The 22693-nt window shown below is 30.5% G+C and overlaps 1 protein-coding gene across 5 annotated transcripts in view; it reads right to left on the bottom strand.

The window, feature by feature from the left end:
- The window catches only part of LOC129938685 (gelsolin), a 30685-nt gene extending 12987 nt beyond the window's left edge, over positions 1–17698 (bottom strand). The window contains exons 1-4 of one of the 5 annotated variants that reach the window (XM_056046373.1): positions 17495–17698; positions 11059–11161; positions 10455–10665; positions 5212–5407 (exon numbers count right to left, since the gene is read on the bottom strand). In XM_056046373.1, the coding sequence (XP_055902348.1) occupies positions 5212–5407; positions 10455–10516 (258 nt within the window). In that variant the 5' untranslated portion in view covers positions 10517–10665; positions 11059–11161; positions 17495–17698. The other 4 variants (XM_056046372.1, XM_056046374.1, XM_056046371.1 and 1 more) reach the window with 4 other exon arrangements.
- Between the last annotated feature and the right edge of the window lie 4995 nt (positions 17699–22693).

Genomic DNA, 22693 nt, shown 5'->3' with positions numbered 1-22693 from the left:
GGAGGCAAACAAAATCAGTGCTAAATTGATATTTGGTATGAGAGCTGCTATAAATTTATTATTAATATACGCACTGTACATATACTTATTTGTTTTTATTCATTTAAATAATACAATTTTTGATTTTCAGGTTTTTTTTTGTGTTCAAACTGCAAAAAGTGAGTTAGTTATTGTGCACTCGATGTCGAAACTAAATTTTTAAAAATTTTATATTAGCTTTCGTGTTGTTGATAACTAAGTTAAAAATAAAGGCTGGGACGCGAACCACGCTGATAACTTCCCATCCCGTCTGTCGATTTGTCTTGCTTAAAACTTTAACAAAATATTCATAACAATAATTTGAGGGAAAGAAGTACCCGTAGCATGATGTTAAGTGCGTTGGACTGTCATGCCAGAGGTCTTGGGTACGATCACTGCCTATGCAATCTAAAGTTTCTTTCAAGGGTACTGCCTCTTGGGATTAATTGACAAATTCTCCAAGAGTAATACTTGTCACGAAAAGTGCTTTCTCAAATTAGCCGTACGTATGCGTCTTAAAACTGTAGGTCCTCTCCATCCTGACCACAGTACTCGCACAAAGGAATAGTTAAGAGTTGTAAGTCACTAGGCCCTAGTTCTCAACTGGCTGTTGCGCCGCCTAATTTATTATTCATTTAATTTGAGTGACGTAATGTGAAGTCAATATCTTTTTTTTTTTCCTAATACTTCAATCGAAAAAAATGTATTATCAGTTTTGTATTGTTTTTGTACGTGTTCGTGTTTCTTTAAAAAAGTTGTCAGTTCAATTTTTCTAAAACATTACCAACTATATTTTGCATATACAATGAAATAGTTTGATCTAAAAATCTATTTTGTTAAAGAGATCTTTAGTAAAACATCAATTTTTACTAATCCTAGTAGCATTTTGTGAAATTTTTTATTTCTTATACAAACGAACACAGATTGGATTTCTTGAAAAAAGTATTTTAGGCTTACAAAAAAATTTAGCACAGAATCTTGAAGTCAACACCTTCTGAAGATATTTGGAATCAAATTTCAGTTTTTACCAATTTGACTATTGGGTATTTATAAACAATGTATGAAGAGTCAACTATTTTGAAGCCAATATTTTAATTTTTGAAAAAGTATTTAGTTCGAAAATCAATGTTTACCAGATTTTAGTAATAGGTCTTAATTTTTTTAACTATTAATTTGATTTTTTTTTCAAAATTTTAGCAAATGTCAAAAACGTTATTATCTGTTGTAATCAATTATTTTCTAAATAAAATCATTTCTTATTATATATGTTGGGTTAACCAATTTGATTGTATTGCTATAATAAATAAAATGCACGACTGGATCGCACGAACTTGCTGCTTTATGCAAAGTTTAAAAGATTACCTATATACGATTTGAAATAAACCTGTAAAATAAGTTTGTCTTCAAAAATATAAATGCTATTTCATTTGTCAAAAAACCCCCATTTTTCAATTTTTATGTTTGAAAATCGTTTGGCCGGTTTAACTTAAATTTTTTAATATATACAAATTTTCCATTTTTTCTTCAAAATATTTTGATCTGGTGAAAAGGGAGGGGGTTACATTTAAAACAAGTAAAATAGGTAGTTTAAAAAAAAAAACATAGAAGATTCAAAATTTTACCAGAAAAATAAGTTTTTCCTCAAAATTTTAAATGCCATTTATGTATATCAAAAAATTCTTATTAATTTATTAATTTTATATTTATACAATTTTTCAACTTTGTTCTAAAAATATTGTTGGTATGCAGTTGTTTCGTAATTGTAAATATACGCTCTATATTTGAATTTCGTAAAAAAGTGTTTACTCGTTTTTGTGATGTAGAATTTTGAAAATAAAATCGAAACAAAAAAATTACACTTTTGATAATCAAATATTGTTAAGGCAATAAAAGAGCTCGTTGAGAAAAAAAATTATTGAACTCGGTTCATAAGTTCCTGAGAAAATTAAAAAACAAAAAAACTATTCTATGGGCGGTACCTTTCCTGTGCAATACAAAAGCAAGAGTACAATAACTCAGGCGACAAGATATTATAACGGATTTGTACAGAACAGTTATAAACAAGCATTTTTTGCTTTAGGGGGGGGTCTATCTCCCCCCTTTAAGGTGGGAGAAGCAATTTAAAAAAATATTATTTAAAATGGAAAAAATAGTTAAAAAATAACAGTAATACTTACAATAAAGAATGATACATTTTTTAAAACCAACATTCTGTTCTATTAAGTCAAAACTATTCGTAGTTTTCGAAAAAAATAATTTTGAACTCAAAAATTGAGTAAAAACTGTAAAAAAAAGTTTAAAGTGTAATTTTTCAATACTTTAAAATTATTTACTATTGTTGTTATTTTAAAATTGTTTGCTCTTATTTGTTTTAGAGAAAATTAACTAAAAAATATTTTAATTTAATTATTTTTTTGCTTGAGTGGTCTTATTTTGATAGTTATAATGGTAGGTGCGACTTTGGGTGTATACAACAGTAGAATGTGTGCAACCCTCCTGCTAGAGAACACTATAGGATTTGGGGTGAGTGCAAGGTGGAGTGGGTGCAAGTTGCGGTGGATGCAAGATGTAGTGCATGCAAAGTTTCTTTTGCATTTAAATAAGCTGGATTTAAGTAAAATTAATTTATCCTAGGTATATCTTAATCCATATTCGATTATTACTACCAAAATAAGACTACGTAAATACTTAAGAAAGTAAAATGTGATTTCTATAAATTCTTTTCTTTTTGGTAAATTTCAATTTTCTCAAGAACTAGAAAACATAAATTCATCTCGTTTTCAGTTTTTGATCAAAAACAAATAAGGCAATAAATTCTAAGAAAAACATTAGTAGATAATCTTAAAGTTTTGAAAAAAAAATGCTTAACGCAAATCTGCTCAAAACCTTAACTTCTAAGTTTGAACTCAATCGACCCAATGGTTTAGGCTGTAGGAGCGTGGACGGCCAAACAGGACAGACGGGCGGAATCGCGGGACCCACTTTTTTCGACTTCCCTACCACCGTAATATCATGTTTGTTTAAAATCTCGAATTCGAAATTTTGCACGAATGCAAAACTTGCCATTCATTTCATATATGTATATACGTCGCAAGAAAAAACCACCACTGAATTTATTGAGAGTCCTTTTTGTGTTTGTATCTTTTTAACAACAATTATTTAAAGTCGATATCCTAACTGGTTCTTGAGATAACGAGAAATGTCAAATTTGGAATTTGACAAATCGGACCAATTACAATATCTCCCCATGGGACGTTAATTAGAAAAACCCCCTAAATTAAAAAAATAAAATTAGAACTCAAGGAAATTGAAAACAAAGTACCTGTGTATGTACTACTTTAATAACGTTGTTGGATGTATTTCTTATATATGAATATGTTCTAATAAACAATGATTAAATTCAAGTGTGCAGGCAATTTCATCTTTATAACATAGTGTCAATATAATTTTAAGTGCTAAGTTAAGTAACTTCTTATCATAGCATTATGAATATTGTCCAAGCATAGAATTGAACAATAATGAATTTCTCCTGATAACTGACTTCCAATCGCTAGCTCCAATCAACTGCGAAATTTGCCATTGGAATTTGGAAACATAACGTATATAGCTTGAAAGATGTTGTACATTGGTATGTATGCATATTCAACAATATTAAGGAATGACTCAAATAATGAACCATCCTATAATAGAAAAATAACTTAAAATAATGATACGCTTTATTTTCAATTTACAGAAAATTATATTTATTTATTTTTTTTCTGCTAAACAAATGTGTCCCACATAAATGTTGGAACATCGTTAAAAGATTTTGCACACGAAATGTGTTATTCCATTTAAATAAAAATAATGTACAGTAAAAGCTCATAATTACGTTTCAAGTAATATACAAAAAACACTGGAATAAAATTTTAAAAAAACTATAGTTAAGGGTTTAATAATTTACTAGCTACCAGTTTGCTTAATATTTAGAAATTTACCAACGGAACCTTTTTACTCGTTTTGCTCTCTAGTAAATTGGTAATTGCTTTTTAAAAAAAAACTAGCATCCAAACACTAAAAAGTGACAGTTCCTGAAAATAATCCAAGCAAACACGCTTAAACGTACCTATTAATTGGACTTCCTAACTGTTAACTGGACCATTCCATCCACTGCTCTTATTAGAACAATTATACAGCTATCATATAAAGTAGCTATTCCGTGGTTTTAATTGTAGCAAATTGTTAGGAGATAGTACGTTGTTGAAATCGCTTAAAATTCCTTAACTCATCTTTTATTGATAAGTATGACTTTAACATTTTACTAAATCGTTTAAAATGTTGTGCCATTTGAGTTTATTAATTTCTTTTATGTATTTTCAATAAACTGCACACAGAAAAATGTTGTGTTAGAATTAGCATGAAAAAAGAATAATAAGGTCTAAAAAACGCAGGGGGCCAGACTTTGAGTCACGGGGGGTCTGCACACACTCACCATAAAATCCATTCAGAAAAAGGTTTTTTTTATTACCTTGCGAAGGCTGGTGAAGAAAATTGGAATTGTATTCAAATTTAATTAGAAAAATAATGGATATCCCAAAAAGTCACAGTTTTATTTACAAGGTTTTCTTATAAATCTACTGTTCATCGACTCATAGTCTAACACTATAAACTTAGAAAAACATTCCAACAGTTTTTTTAATATGCTACAGTTAAGGGGAGGGCAAATTTACTTTAAAAAACTTTACACTATTTTGTAAATTAATCACATCCACAGTACTCGTTTTGGGTAAAATAGTACTTATGGAATAATGCGAAAAGTTGCTATATACATGTGACTACTTAGTTTTGAAGTCAGACATCAGTAACTGCAGATTTCAATCAGTCGAACTCCGCCTTTACTCTCAACTCTTCCCGTTCCAAAGAAAATTCACTTTAAAAGCAAATTTATTCAGCTTATTAAGATTTTAAAAGCCCTCTATTCTCTTTTTATAATTTAAAATAATTCAACTCAGATTTGACTATTTTCCATATTCTTCTTTAAATTTATAAGAAAATATAATATATGTTAAGTTTATTATATGATTCGCTTTAGAGAGACAATTCTGTATTTATGCAACACATGTCAAAAATGAGACCAGACAGAATTTATCTCAGCACTCAGCGTCAGCTTGTACATATATATGTATGTATGTCCGTATAAAATCAATAATTTACCTCAACTCTCCAAATTTCCAGTCCTGCTTCCTTGCCAGAGTTAGCGAATGCTGGATGCATAATTCTTCGTTGAGATGTTGCTTTATCTTGTATAATTGATGGTGATATGCTTCCTGTTTGTACAGCTCCTGCAGGACGATTTGTGACAGTACCGGCGGAACAAACTGTTGCTAGTAAAACTCCAGCAAGTACAATACTAAATAACAACAAATAAAAAACAACACATGCGAAACGAGTTAGTTAAGTATTTAAATTGATGTTCTGCAACAGCAGTGTAAAAAGTTAATAAACAATCTGAAGAACTTTTTTTAATGTGTACAATTTTTATCCGAAAAACAGAACAAATATTTAGATTACGTTATTAGATGGAACCAAGTTTAAGAATGAATTTTTGGAGGTATAAAATTCATACATATTTTGGCATCGATTTTTATTTTTTTATATTACGAACTTGTTTTATATCAAAATGACATCATCAGAGGACTTTTGGAAGGCTATGAGCAAACGCAAGCTATATATAAATGTATCTTTATTCAAGAGACCAAAAGGCAATACCTTAGGTAGGTATAAAATACTTAGCTGGGTTGTACAGATGAACGTATGGCATGAAATGTTTATGTTTAAATTCGAAATAAAATTAAGATTAACAACTTATTAAAAAAAATATACCTCATAAAAATTATATATAGTTTTTAAATTGATATATAAAAAAGAGGCTGGGATGCAAACCACACTGATAACTTCCCATCCCGTCTTGCATGAAAATGTGTCTATATGTATCAATTTCTACCAAATTTGCGTACTATTTTTTGAAGATTTTATTTTATTAAATATCAAAAATAACATTTTCTGTGAAGTGAAATAAGTTTGAAGCCAATATTTTTAATTTTTGAAAAGATATTTAGTCGAAAGTAAATTTTTACCAACTTTTATTAATGTTTACATATTTCATAACAAATTTTCTTAAAATTTTACCAGATATCAAAAACGTTATTCTTCGTTGCATTCAATTATTTCAGAGATATAACCATTTTTTGTTCGTTAAATATTCGAGGTGACAATTATTTTATTTATTTATAAAAAACCGTTAATGGGTTTTTTTCTAAAAAAAAAGTCTTTATTATCACTATACAATATATTTTGTAATACAAAATTTAATGCAAGAAGCTAGCGTTATTGGTTCATGAGTTATTTTGGGTTAACCATTTTTTTTTTTAATTGCTGCGGTTAAGAAAACATCCACTCAAATTTTCAATTCGACAAATCTGACCGGTAACAATAACTTTCTATGGGAAGTTAAAAACCGTTGAGGTGAACAATAATTTCGGTCCTTTTTTTGGTACAATTGGTCATTTTTATTTTCAGCTTTGGTCATATATTTTTTTGAAGTGGCAACCATAACCTTAGGATTATCATCACTCTAATTATGGCAGTTTTGTTCATTGATGTACCCAACCTTCATCGGGAGCCTAATCGCTATAGCAAATTTTATTTGTTTTAACAAACAAAAATTTAAATATACACAAAGACTATAAACGCGTTAAAATCTAACGTGATTAATTCAGTTTTTTTTTTATAAAAATACAAAGAAAAAAGTCTCGTTTGTTGTTATAATTTTCCTATAAACGAATACGAAAGTGAGAATATGAACCCAGCAGAAATTCATAACAATACAAACCATTTTATTACACAAGAATTAAACAAAAACAAATGAGGTGCACAAATACACGTCAGGCTTGCCAGATTGAATTATTTCAGACAACAATTCCAATATAACAGCTAATAGCCCAATCATAATAAGACTGCAAATATCTCAAATTTACAAATTTACAACACATTTTCACCATCATTAAAAATGATAAATAAAACCAAAAAAGAACCTTGAAGGCTACCCTTTAAAATAATTAGTTTATTTTTTGTAATAAGCCAAGCTGTCTTTTGAAACATTTCGAAAAGAAAGCAATCAATAAAAGAAGTTAAAGTTATTTTTTTCTAGATATAAGTTTTTTTTAAATTACCCGTGTTTTGTTGGAAAATGTATCAATAGTATAGTAGGATTTTACATGAATAACAAAAACAATATCCATAGTATGAATACTACCGATAAAAGTTAAAGTAGAATCTTACGACGGATGCGTTGTTGACATTTACACGAGTCTCGAATGGATCTTGTGTGATTTCGTTCTCAAATGTTGTACGATTGATATTGCATTCGTATCTCGATGGCAGTGTACGTTTAGTAGATGTGCATTTGGAATCATGTGTTTTCCATTGGCGAAAAAAAATAAATCTGTTACTGTTGATAATATTTAGTTTTATTTATGAAAATGGACTAACTGGGCTTATTTTTATTAAATTTATTTATCTCAGTTTAGATTAAATAAATCTTTTTGGTGTTTTCAAAACACAAGAAGATTTAAAAATGATTGACAGCACTTTCTAAGATGCAAATGGTGTTTTGATGTTTCTTGCGAAGTGAGAAGTTTGACTCGTGTTAAACAATGAAGAATTGAATAGTTCAACAACATATAAGAATGTTCTACCCACTTTATGTGCAATTTTTTGTAATTTTATTAAAACAAAACCATATTTTTTTTACACAAACATGTAAATAAACAGACCAAAATGCATTATCTGTAAAACCAACTCCTCCACACAGGTTTTTCTTCACAAATTTTGAATCGACTCCGATCGCCGACCGGAATCGAGTCAAATCAAGCTCATTTCAACTCGATTCAGGTATATAAAGAATTGAGACGAGTTTCAAGCTCGCTTTAATACTACATGTTAATGTAGTAGTCTAGTTTTTTTCTGAAGTTAATTTTAACTTTTGGTTTTCACAAATCTTTCTTCTATTTGTGTGTTTTTTTATTATTATTCTGACAGTTACACTAATTTTTAAATACACAAATCTGGCTACTGCTGATGCGTTTTTTTTGGGAATTATCTACTATACTATTTATAGAATGACAAAAAACAAGGGCATTGTCAATTAGATTTTTCGAAATTACGAAATGCATAAATGTTAGTAACTTCAGTTGTTCTTAAGATATTTAAGTTGAATATCAATTTTTTGAGGCAAATAAATAGTATAAGGTTTACTTAAAGTATTTTCTTCTTTGAAAATTGATTTTCTATTAAATACAAAATTAAATACTTGTCTGAGCGGATTTGATTTAGATGCTCTAGAATTGAGATTTAAAGACGAATTTCAGAATTATAAATGTCCCAAAGAAAACATAACATAACAAACGTTTCATACATATTTACTTTAATATAAAAGCTTTAAATCTCTCTAGAATTCAAGTGTGTAAAAAATCTGGAGCGTGTAATTTATGAGAGCCACACTTAATTTATTCCAAACTTATTTGTTTTTCTTAATTTGTTTTTACTTAATTTTAAGGAAATAAGTGCATTTAAGTACATAATTTCATAATAATTATGTACTTAAATGCACTTATTTCTTTAAATTCAAGAATCAAACATTTTTCTCTCTACAATTTTTAAGTGAACTCCTCTAAAATCAAAATATTTTCTAAATGTTCACGCGAAACAGTAGTTTTTTTGAATTTTGTAGCTCCAATTTACTAGTAAGCAGACTGATAATGATAGTAATAATAGACTCCCAAAAATTGAGTCCGAAAAAATAGATAAAAATAGCCAGAAAATTCTTTATATCAGATTCTGTTTTATTTTCCTACGAAATAAGACATTTTTCTTCCAATATTTCCCATTTTTCCGGTTTTTTCATCTTTATTTTTGTAACATTCTTGGCATAAATGGAAATTGCAACAAGACCAAAATATATTATTTATGGAAAAAAGTTACGTTTCAACACAATTTTTAACATTTTTGCGTCAAAAACTCTCTAAACTATTGTAATTTTGCTCTTAAACATGGCATAGTGTAAAAAAAAATAATCCTATTATTAAAGTTGCCACTCAAGCCCTTGAAATACGGTAATGTAAGATAAAGATACATATCATATTATTTAATAAATACTTAAATAACAAAACACTAGAGAGCATTTTTGAGCAGTTTTCAAAAACTCGTCTTTGTTTTAAGTGTGACATCGTATAACATCGCAGTTTATAAAATAAAATGTCATTTAACTCGGTAGATTTGTTGTTTAGGTTGTTAAGTTATTGATATTTTTTAATCTGAAAATTAAATTAAAAACAGCCAATGAAATGTTTGAAAAACATTTTTGCGTATCTCGATGTTACTTTCTATAAAACTTTTTTGATAATTTGAAAGCAATGTTGCAAGTTTTTGAGAGAAAAAAGGTATCAAAAGACAATGACAACGGGAATGAAAAGACAGTAATACACATAATAGATAAACACCCGTGTGTTCTTTTTATGGAAATTATGATGTTGTCTAATTTAATAATCTTCACAAACATTACAAGTCAATAATAAAACTAAGTTACAACCGTGCTATTGATTTGGGTTAAAAAGCTGGCACAACAATGTTTGAGTTGATTTTCAAAAATTTGGATATGTACGCATATACATATAAATAATATTATTTGCATAGAACTGAAATTTGTTTGTTGTTTTAAAAAATATAAAATCAATTAGAAAAGATAGATTTGTTAATACTATTTTACATCTAAATGAATGTTAAATCAAAACGTTAAAGTTTAAATTTTTGTATCTTTTTTTGAAACACCCTTATCAACAAAAATGTTTATAAATTAAAACCACTATTATAACTCAACAAATAGTTTAAAAAAAGGTCTCGAATTTTGGTATTCCCGTTTGCGAACCACCTAATTAAAATCGCCCCAAATGTCATCAAGATGTAGAATTATTTGAACGTTAATTTGTCGGATATTTTTAAATCTTTTATATTCTCTAAACCAAAACAAAACTTCATCATTTTCTGTATTATCAATTTATACACTTCTTGATTGACATAAACTACCGGCGAATTTCATAGCAGATGTTCGTTTGCCAAAGTAAACAAAATAAAATCAATGTTTTCTATTCATATCTATACATATGTACTCGTAAATCAAAATAATGAGATATCACACTAATTTTTAAAAATCACAAAAAGTGTTATTTTACCTTTAAAAGTTGTAACAAATAACAGAAAACTTTTGTTTGCTTAAGACGTTAAATTACAATTGCAAACAAAGAATTAAAGTAAATAGGTCTAAATATATTTTTATAAACTCTTATGAAACCAACAGGTAGTTATTATAAAGGTAGAGAACGTCAAGCCGGCTTGATTACCTGAATCGAACTGCCACTGACACTGGAAACCCGTTCCAGGCCATTTTTCTCCTTGGATTCATTATTAATTTAATGTTATGTGTATTTGTTTGGTTTAGTATAATGTATCGCAGAAGTTGTGAGACACTCGAAAGTAAAAATCCCTCGTCGCGCCCGGCCTTTTGCGCTGCTGTTAAACTGCGTTGCGATGATTCACAAGATCGCTGAAGCGCTGAAAGATAAAATGAAAAATAAAAAATAAATAAATAAGAAAATAGATTAACTGCGGGTATACAAAAATATATCTAAGGAACATCATTTTACCGAGAAAATAATGTGTGTATGTATGTATGTACATACATAATGAATATATGCCTAATGGTATGTCACTTAAGTTTATTACGTTGGCCCACGGTTACCGCATTCGTTTTGTATACAATATACACAATTGGTGTTTGACATTAAGACAGAATTTGTCTTTATTAAACTGAATTAAACGAATTAAGTATAAACCTATATTATTTTTGTTTTTCAAAGCCAGATGAAATTAAATGAGTTAGTTTTGGTGAGTTAACGCCAAATTCAAAAAAAAAAAGGCTGGATGTGAACCACACTGAAAACTTACCATACCGTCTGTCGATTTGTCTTGCTTAAAACATTAACAAAATATTCATTACAATATTTTGTGTCAGATAAACAATTTGAAGTCAATATCCTTCTTTGTTTTCCTATAAGAAAATTTAGCACAGATTAAATCATTTTGTTTTTATTTTCATTTATTATCGAGAATCGAACATCCATTTTTTACAAAAAAAAAACTGACTTTAATACAAATTTTCCTGAATGTCGAAGACACTATATACAAATATTATGAAATAAAGTAAAATTACTTTTAAGCCTTTATCTTAAGTTTATGAAAAGGTTTTTAAGTCATAAAATTAATTTTTACCAACTTTTGAAATGTTGTTTTTTAGATTTAAATTTTTTGTAAAAAAGTGTCAATTGTATTTTTTATCAAAATTTTACTAGTGATGTCTAAAACTATATTCTTCGTTGCATACAATAATTTTTGAGATAAAATCATTTTTGTTTGAAAATATTCGAGGTAAAAATTAATTTTAAAATAAACTTTTTTTATAATAACATTATTTTAATCTCACATCACATTATAAAAGGTGATTTTTTTGAAAGCTATAGGAAATTTTTTCAAAAAAAAATACATAAGATTCAGAAAAATGCACGAAATCTTTATTTAATTAGATAGTACCGACCATATTCACTCCAAAATCGACAATTCTACTTATTTACGTAGCCCAAATAGCAGCTTCAGTTGGTCGATTAAACTGACCATAAAATGGTAGAAGCGCGCGATTATTTTTCTTAACAGGGCGCGCATTTTGATCATAAAATTCAATAATTTTCAAGCATTGTTCGTTTGTAAGACGATTCATGGTTAAACTCTAGACAAAACTGAAGATGTTTGACAGTGAAATAAAACAAAAAACGTGCGTCAGCTGTTTAAACCAGTGTTGCCAAAAAGATAATAGCTACAAAATCACCCTTTATAATATACAATTTAATTCAAATTGGTAACGTTATTAGTTCGTAAAATATTGTTTGATTAACCAAAATTTTCACTTTTTTATTAAATTGATATGGTAAAAAAGCAGCCCTCCCATTTTTTTTGAAAGTCCTTTCTACATTATTGTCATGTATTACAACGTTTATTTGAAGTCGATATCTCTAATGGTTCTTGAGATATGATAGACGTTCGAGTACACACGTACACATAGGCAGCGCTCTCAAATCTTTTACTTTGATTTTAGGGACCTTGAAACGTCGATAAATGTCAAAATTTTCAATTCGGCAAATTGGGCTGTTTACAATAACTTCCAATGAGAAATTAACTAGTTTTGCCGTAAAATTGGTTCTAAACGAATTCAAAAATAAAAGCTATTTCTTAGAATGTTTGAAAGAAATTTCTCTTGAAAAGGATATATGTATGTATGTATATACGTTAAATAAAATATTTGTTGATTGCAGTTTTTAAAAACTAAGCCTTAGCTAGCATTTTTTACCATTCTTAAACCTGTTATAATCTTCACTTTTAAAATGTTTCGTTGGTTGCATTTTAACATTTTGTACAGCTCGTACTCGTATTCGTTTTCAAATTCTCATCTTTATTCTTTGTACGTGGACTACCAATGGCAGCGTATGATAAGCGTCCAATAGAAATAAATGGAAGCATTAAGCTTCGAAAACTCAATGCTGTCTTCTGTCGCAAAAGCGTAAATTTCTCCAATACCACTATCCATCGACATTGCCTAAAATGTTGCTAAGTGTTTAGGTTTTCTATAAGACGATGCAATAATTTTGTACCTCTTCTGAACTGGCAATAATTCAAAAAGCTTTTACTTGTCCAAATTTCGAGAATTATTTTCATATTTAGGCTGGTTCCCAAATAATGTACTTGATGATAAATAAAATTAAAAAAAGTGCTTTGAAAATGATAAGCGGTCGTTCTATTACTGTGACATTTGCTTCCTGCCTATAAATATTTTATTGATATTTTCACAAACAATGCTCTAGTGAAATAGTCAGTTGTTTTCCTCCCTTCAAACAATTCAACCATAATACCCGTAGTTAAATATAGGGGTACTTTCTTTTGCCGCACTATACTAATGTGGAACGCTTTACCAGGCTCAATATTTCCCACTCATTACAATATGCAGACATTCAGAAATAATGTGCATCGGCATCTGTCGTCCCTTCCTAATGGCTCGCACTGTGTTCAATCATCATAAGAGTATTCATATGATATATTATTAGACGCACTGCAGAATTTTAATAACTATTAGGTAATACGCATTATTTTTAAATATTATAGAAAAAAAATTCTATAAATCTGTTGTTTTATTTTTATAAAAAAAGTAGGAAATAGTTTATATTCTGCATACAAATAATTAAAATGCATTACAATATTCGAAAACCTGATTAAAATAACTCAAAATTGAGATTTCGCATGAAACCTAAAATGCGTCAGTGAAGACTTATAAACACTAACGTTTTTTTTTATAAATTCTTACTATTCTGCTAGTATTCCAGAAATGACAAGACCTAAGGAAAACAAGGTCAAAGCCAATTATGTAGGAAATTCAATTTCTTGCTACAAAAGAAAGCCTCAGAAATACCCCGAAAACATTTATAGTTTTAGAGATCTTAAATCGTTTTTAAATTAAATTAAATCGTTCTTAATTTTTTAATAAAAAAAAAACACATATACAAACTTTTTGAAACTTCCCAAATTCGTGAAATAGCGTTATTTGTCGATCAAACTTGCGATGGTTTTCCAAATCTATACTCCCTTTCTTAATATTCATAAAAAATGTAATAACTGTAATAAAATGAAATAATAAGTATCTACATATGTGTTCGCTTATGTGAGTACGTAATAATTTTATATATTTATATTTAAAAAATACAACCTCTATTATTGCTCTAATAACTAACAGACATCACTTCCAATGCAATAGATTCAGTTGATAAATAGAAATACAAACAACAAGAAACAATATGACTAAATTTAAGCCTCTGAAAAGTCATTAAATGAAAAACATTGAATGCCCACAAGATAATTTTACAATAGTTTCAAGTTCAACAAGACATTAAAATTAGATTTCCTCATTAAATAATAATTGCACATTCGAATGTACATACATACGTATATCATATTAATGTTGACATTTTCTCCATACGCAATCTATGTATGTTTAAAAGTTTTATGTCCAATGACGCAAAGAACTTTGTATCCATTATTTCATGTCATTGGTTAACGAAGATTTCTATATACGTGCGTAATTTACTTCTTGAAAGAAAATAAATCACTTATAGCACATACTTCAAAATTTTCACATCACTACGGACAACTGCCCACAGTTGACTTTGTATTTTTATTTAAAACAATTTTGTTTGTTTATTGTACACTCCCCTTGCTCTTTCATATGAAGCTTTTCAAAAGATTCTTTCTATTTTGTCCATTCCAAAAATACAATGACATAAAATATTTTAAGAAATCTTCATAAAATACAATTCAAATTTGCGGCACGTTTAAACTTAATATCTATTACTTTTTTGTTCAACAAATACACTCTGGCGTATACTTAATTTAAGCTTAAAAATAAATAATCTTCGCATGTTTTGAGCTAAAAGTTGGGATCCATTTGGCCTTACAAGAATGTTCTTGATGATCTACTGTTTTTAAATAATTTAAAAAGACTCTTGGTTACACACCGAAGTTGTACATACAGACATGGACATTAAAATAGACACAGAGACAATAATTGCTACGGGTAAAACAAATTAAAACAACAACATGCATTAGAAGAAGTTTTAACCGGTACCAACAAAAAAATTAGACTTTCTTATGCAAAATAACATGGGTTTTGTTTTTGTTTAGCTTGTTGATTGTTTGAAGATGAACCGTTCCTTAGGTAAGACTGTGTTTTTGGTGGACATTAAAATAGAAACACATTGAAACACAAACCTTAATATGTAACTAGCATCAAAAATATTCTTTTTATATTTTTGTTTACTTTTATAAAAGAATAAGTTCACTTTAGGAAGTAAATTCAATTATTTTAATAAAGAATAAGTTCACTTTAGGAAGTAGATTCAATTATTTTAATAATATTACTATTCTAAGGAAAACATGGGTCGCGGTAAGCATTGTTGCCTATAAGAGAAAGCAGTTATTTTAGTTCTACAAAATGAAAATAGCCAGAATAATAAGCATATCTCTCAAGTTGATTGCAAAAGCAATTTGAACGCTGAGAGCCAAAAAACAGAGGGGTAATCAATAAGACAACCGCAAGAGAAGACTGGAAAATAATTTGTGCCTCAAAAAAAAATTCTTACAAGTCTTCAAGGGAAATATAAACAAACAACAGCTTCCAATAACTTCCAGAACTGTTCGTAGAAGAATTGTTGAAGCTAACTTGCTCGGAAGGGTCTCAAGAATGGTGCCCTTTCTAAGAAAAACGAAGTATAACAACGTGGTTTAAATTCGCCAACGATCATTTTGATTGGAGTGGGCCAGAAGGAGGCAAAAAGTGGAAGAATGTTTTGTTTATACATCCAGAAAACAGCCAAGAATGGTGGCGGCAGTATCATACTATGGGGTTAATTTGGTATGGCGTTGGACCAATACATATGATTGCGGATAAATTGGATTAAAAATGGAGGTCAATATTATGAAGGATACGATGCTGCCTTAGCACACATTCAAATCTGCTCAAAAGTATTTTAAGGACCAAAAAATCAGCGTATTGGAGTGGCCATTCTAATTTCCTGACTTAAATGCCATAGAACATTTTGGTAGAGATTTAAAATGCGCGGTTGCGAAAAATTTAACAATAAATAAAACCGAACTGTGGAAGATGGTTCAACAGGAGTGGTACAATATTTCAATTGACAGATACCGCCGATTAATTGACTCAATGTCACACTGCAATTAAAGCTAAGGGCCAGGCTACCAGATATTAAAATAATTTTGAAATCCAGGATAGCCTTGTATTCTATTTCATCTAGTCCACGAAATTTGTCGCATTTTTTACATTTATGAATTTAAAATATTTTAAGTTATAATAAATTTACTTTAAATAATCTGTAGTTTTCGTTTGAAAGAAAGAAAATACGAAAATGAAAACCAAAGTTGAAAACAAAAAATCTTTTTAAGGCAATACAAAATTTAATTTTTAAAACTCTGTTTGGTGTTTCTATTTTAATGTCCATATCTGTATGTAAACACTCTTGTTTGCATAATAAAACAATCGTTTAAGACTTTTCAATTCTTTTCAATTATTTACTTCACATACTTATAATAGAGTAGTAGAACAGAAGTACAAATATTTTTGAAAACTTTCATATCAATACAAAATTTTTGAAAAATCATCCACTTACCAGCGGATGCATTTATTATATCATCAAAACAACTCATTGTCATAATTTACTAATTAAGAAATATTGTTTTACTATAATTGATTGATCAATTTTGGATGATACAAAATTTCACATGGTAAAAATAAAAGTAAAGTCAGTCTAAAAAGCAAAACTATGATGCCAGTGAAATTTGTTTATTAAACAACAAGAAATTTATATTCATTGCGGAAGACTTTCTCCATGTTTAAAAAAAAAAGAAAACAAAATTAAAATAATTTAAATGTTTTTTTTGTATCATTCGATCATGTCGATCATTCTTAACAGATAAAATATACTTTTATCACTCTTATTGAATAACTTAGTTTCTTTAAGGTGAAGGTACATATGTATATTCAAACTTAAGTTTAATAACACCTTTTTTTAAGTAATATGTAGATGCAGCAATAATTTTCTAGCGTTGTTCGTATGCAAGACGATTCATGGTTAAATTATAGACCAAACTGAAGATGTTTGACAGTGAAACAAAACACGAAACGTGCGTCAGCTGTTTAAACCAGTGTTGCCAAAAAGATAATAGCTAAAAAATCACCCTATACATATAATTGATATGCAATCATTGAATCAAACTACGAAAGACGTCTTGAGAGTCAAAAAGCTCTAAGGCAAATGTTTAAGAAATCTTGAATCTTTTATTACGACACAAAATTAATTCATAACTCTTATGATGAGCAAAGAAAGTTGCGACTTCTTAGCGTTAATTTTACATTATGATATTGTTTATTTTCATTCAATCTATTTATATCTTCTTGAAATAGATCTTTCAGATACGATCCGATCATGTCATGGAAAAGATCAAAGTTTAGATGTATTATGCTTAAGCAAACATAATTTAAGAGTTAATTTCATAAATTTCTTAAGCTTTGATTAAAAAAAAAAACTATTGTTTCCGTTAAAAGCAATCAAAATAAAACCTTAAACATTTTTAGATAATCGTACATACGTGCATAGGTTTATAATATTGTACACAGAGTATTGAAAAGCATAACTTTTAGCTTCAAAGTAAAATCAATTTAAAGTTTACGTCACTTAATAATTTCATACCAATGAACTGATATTTAACTCACACTTATGATTTATAATTCAATGAAATACTTTGCAAATTGTTCACTTCACTGAAATATCCCGATTATTAAATTTATCCCCGAAATGAGTACAATAAAAACACAAAGTTTGTAAACATTAAAAAAAAACTTAGGTTATTATGTTTTAAATACAATGTTGTCGATTATGATGATGCACTAGGCATGAACACTTTAAGCAAACTAAATCCACCTCACCGGTTAGATTGAGACAGAGAGTTTTATTAGTAAGCCTAAAGATCGTAAGCGAAGATCATACTTAATGAAGGCTAGGTACACGACACACACAAGTTGGAGGGGATTCATTCTGATCTTAAAAGGCGGTAAAATGGCATTGTTACGAATCTGACCGGTTGATAATGGCAGTTCAATAGAATAATTATTGATAAAATGATTTTGTATTCCTCTGATGCTATTGAAAATCTACAGTAGTTTAAGAAAAACTTATTAAAAAGTTATAAGGCCTTAGCAAAGTTATGAATTAATATTATACAGAATAATACAAATTAAGATGTTATTGCTCCTACTTCTTTTTGTGGTAAAATAAAACCAAAACAGTTACTTGACCTTTTATGTTATATTTAAAAATAATTTAATTAAAAGCGTTAAAGACAACACTCCCCAGATGTCACTATCCATGACTAATACTTACTTACTTACTAACTTAGTTTCTCAGACCTGTTAAGTCCGTTGGGAACCACTTAAGGGGCATAGGGCCTCTACGCGCCATCGTGTACGGTTCCCTCCACCTCTTCCCTAGTGACGCTAATTCCGCCTCGACTGTCCTGTGCCATATGCTTCTCGGTCGTCCAGCTCTTCTTCCTTCTTGTGTGAGCGGATTCCACTGCATTGCTTGGCCTGCCTTTTCCCCGTGTATGTCCACACACTTTTCGAAGTGTATGTCCAATCCATTGCCACCTACGTCTTCGTATTATAGATTCTATAGGTTCTTGACCTGTCCTTCAATGAAGGACCTCATTTGATATGCGGTTTGGCCAGAAAATCCTTTGGATGTTACGCAGACATCTATTAACGAATGTTTGCAGATTTCTTGTTATGGCTGAAGTAACCTTCTAAGTGCTGCACCCATAAAGAAGCACAGATTCGACATTTGTGCGAAACAGTCGTAGCTTTGTTCTTAAGCTGATAGAGTTATTCCTCCAAATTATTGAAAGCATACCAAACGCTGCTTTTGCTTTGCCGATGCGGCAGATGACTATACTTCCAAGGTATTGAAAGCTCTCCACTTTTTCCAGCGGTTGTTGCAAGAAAATATTTATTTAAAAGGATTGTCGGGTTTTGAGGCTGATCATTTTTGTTTTGCCGGAATTAATTTTCAGCCCCACAACTTCTGCTTTTTTCTCCACACTTGATCCTTGATCCTATGAAATAGGATGTCAAAGTCCATTGGATCCCTCGCAGCACATCGCTTATCACCAACAAAATCAATATTGGCGACAGATTACAGCCCTGTCTGACTCCGCTTTAGATTTCAAAATCATCCTACCATCGCGTAGATCGTGACACTTGGATCCATCATATGTTGCTTAATAAAAGTAATTAGTTTTTCTGGGATGCGTCTCCTCTGCAAAGCTTACCAGATATACTCCCTGTTAAGGCTATTAAAGGCCTTCTCGAAGTCGATGAACAGCTGGTGCAGTGGTGATCGATATTCCAGCGCGGAATGATGCTTGTTCGGCATCGAGTGTGACCTCAAGGTGTTCTCTGATGCGTTCCAGTATGACTTTTGCTACTATTTTGGCAACGACAGGTAGAACGCAAATTCCTCTCCAGTTTTCGCACTTTTTAAGATCTCTTGGGAGCTTGACGATAATTCCCTTCTTCCACTCATGGGGGAAGCATGGTCCAGGCTTCTTTTATGAGCGGATGAAGCAGTTCGATTGATGACGTAGGCGCTTCAGAAGGTATCGGCTGCACATTGTTTGCAAACACTCGGTTTAAAACCCAGTTCCTTCCACCTTCTGACTTGCTCATCCACCGAACTTATCACAGTACCGTCTACCTCTTTCACCAGGTGTTGCTTTGACCTGTGTGTACCGGTCAGCTCTTTGGTTATTCTGTAAACGGTCCTGCTGTCGCACCTGTTTGAAGCATTCTCTGCTTCTTGCACCAATGCGTTAATGAAGTTACGCTTGTCGAAGCGCACACTGCGATGAACCTCTCGAGTGATGGGACTTCTACCACTGTTTTTTGTTTCTGAAATTCTACCACCTCCAACTCAAAATATAACACCTTTTACCATTCGTTAAAAACAAAATTGGGTGGCGCAACAGTCCGTTGAGAACTATAGGGCCTAGTGACTTACAACTCTCAACCATTCATGTGTGCGAGTAATCCTGTCAGGAATGGAGGGGACCTATACAGTTTATATGCCGAATCCGAACGGCTAATTTTAGAAAGCACTTTTCATGACAAGAGTTACTCTTGGAGTTTTTGTCAACTCCTCGCAAGAGGCAATACCCGTGAATAGACTTAAGATGGCATAGGCAGGGATCAAACCCAAGACCTCTAGCATGACAGTCCAATGCACTAACCATCATGCCACGGGTATTACTTTACCATTCGCTGGTTATGAAAATTATTTTTCTATTATATCATTGTATTGCTGTATTGACATATTAAAAAATTGTTGAGGAACATATATTTTTACTTCTGTCATAGATAAAAAAAACAAAAGGATTTCATTAACTTTCAGAACGCACTTGGTGTCGATGAACATCAAATTTTAAAAGTTTGTCAAACTCAGTGACTTTCTTAAGAAATGGTATATAGAGCAGTATAATCCCTTATTTGATTTTTTTTTATTTTAAGTTCATTTGAAGAGCCTAATCCTAAGTCTACCAGTATTATCAATTTTCTAGAAAATACAAACAAATTATTTTTTTTTTTGAATTATATTGCCTTAAATTTAAAAATAATTAATGACTTGAACAGAATATTTCAATCTGAGACAACACAAATCCACATCTTAGTCGAAAGTATGAAATCTTTTAGGTTGAACTTAATAAAAAATTCCCTAAAACAGAAAATATTGACATAAATACGGATGTTAAATATCTTGAAAACTATTTGAAATACTCTCAAATGTATTTTGGGTTACATTTTGAAGAATATACATATACTAGAAAATGAAATTGATGAAAATTTAATCATGGAATTAGAACAAGTTATGTGCAGCTATTATGTTGAGTTATGTGTAAAAATTCAACAACGATTTACTTTTTGTAATGATAAAGTTAATGTATTAAAATATTTAGATCCGAAAAAAAGTTAATATTAAAAAGAAAAGAGACGTTTTGGTCAAGGAGAACATTTTTAACCCCCAGAGGTGTTGGTTGACTCTTTTTCATGCAAAACGAGGACTCCAGCTCGTTTCTTCTGAAAGCCAAGTGTTGTTGCTTCCTTCTTTCCCACCAACTATTCTGTCAGCACCTGAAATGAAAACATTTTTCACAGCATTCCAATGGCCTTCGATGTCATCATGTACTGTGCTGCTGATTGTTCTCATTTCTTGTGGCAGGGGGTCCCTTATTTGTTGACGGGTCGTGGGATCCTTTAGTCTGGCGATATGGAATTTGGAGGCTCGTGTTATTCCGTTGCATCTTTGAACAATAGCTGGACGGAATCTTAGGGTACCTATCATTAAGTGGTGGTCACGGGCAAGTCCCATATCGGCGCCTCTTCTGTTTCGTACATCCAAGGGACTGCTCCTAAAGCGTCGACTAATCGCGAAGTGGTCAATTTGGTTTGAAGACCCTTATTGGCTGTCCATCGACACCCAGCTAATTTTATGAGTTTTTGTTCAAACATAGTGCCACTAATCACAAGGCTATTGGGTTGCAGAACACTTGTATCCAGGAAACTAATCAACTATCATTACTCGGTAATTTCTCTTAAGAAAACTCAGGCGACAAAGTTTAATGAAAGATTTGTATAAAACAGTTAAAAACAAGTATTTTTACTATGGAAGTGAAGGTCTTTCTGTTGCACCTACCATTAGTACTATCAAAATAAGACCACTCAAGCAAAAAAAATAGTTAAATTGAAATAGCAGTTGTGGTTATATTAAATTTTCTTAAAAGCTAAAAGACATAAAATCATCTAAGTTTCAGTTTTGATCGAAAATTAATAAGAGCATTTAATTATTAAAAAAAAGTTATTTATAAACTTATGGCTTTGAAACATTAAAATTGAATTTTTTTTAACTTTTTACTCAAGTTGTGAGTTTAAAATTAAGTTTTTCAAAAACTATGCTAGTTTTGACTTTATTTAAAATCCGGCTAATAGAACAGAATGTTGGCGTTGTCCCAAAAACAAATTTAAATCTCTTGGATAGAAAAAAAGGGCCACAATGTTTCATGCCTTTCGTTGTTTTATTGATATTTTTACAAACAAAGTTATATCGAATTAGCCATTTAAATTCCAACCTTCAAATAATTCACTCCTATCAGTTTTCCTTTGAGCTCAATTTCGACGTTATTGTTAAGTATAGAGATTGTTTCTTAAACCGCACATCGAGAATATGGAATATTTTGGCCAACTCTGTTTTTCCCTCCGATTTTGATGTTCAGAACTTTATGTCTAAACAAATGAAGGGGTTAGTGGATTTCTGTTCTCTAAAGCTTTAAAAGAAGCTTTTTCCTGGCTTAAAGAAAACGTGATCAACATCTGATATCTGATATATTTCCCAGATAGTTAGACCGCTATCAAATCCTCTGGGCTGTGTACCTAAAAACTCCAGTGCCAGTCAATAACTGTCGATCATTTCTAATGGAGATGGGATCTGGCTTATATAGACATTCTATGGACTTGTTAGATAGATGAACTGGCCAGAAAAGGTACAGAGCAGCACATTCTACCACGTTTGGATAATCCTGGTAGACCAATAGCTGCATTTACATATACTATTGCTAATGCAAGAAGCTATGAAGGAGGCAAACATCATCTGGGATAACATCACCACGTGTCAAGTCACGAAAAACATCTGGCATATTTAAAGGTAATAAGCATATCGCATATAAGCTCGATAATCGATGTTATAAATGGGGCACTTTGTAAAAGGAAAGCACGCCCCGAGGCTAAGCGTTTTCTCAACTGATTTTTGGATGAAGAAGAGGAGGAAACAGTTCTTCACCTTCTCTGTACATGTCCTAACTCCAGAAT

Source organism: Eupeodes corollae, chromosome 1 (genome assembly GCF_945859685.1).
Source record: "Eupeodes corollae chromosome 1, idEupCoro1.1, whole genome shotgun sequence".
In the NCBI taxonomy this organism is placed as follows: domain Eukaryota; kingdom Metazoa; phylum Arthropoda; class Insecta; order Diptera; family Syrphidae; genus Eupeodes; species Eupeodes corollae.
This window is presented reverse-complemented; position numbering and strand designations above follow the sequence as displayed.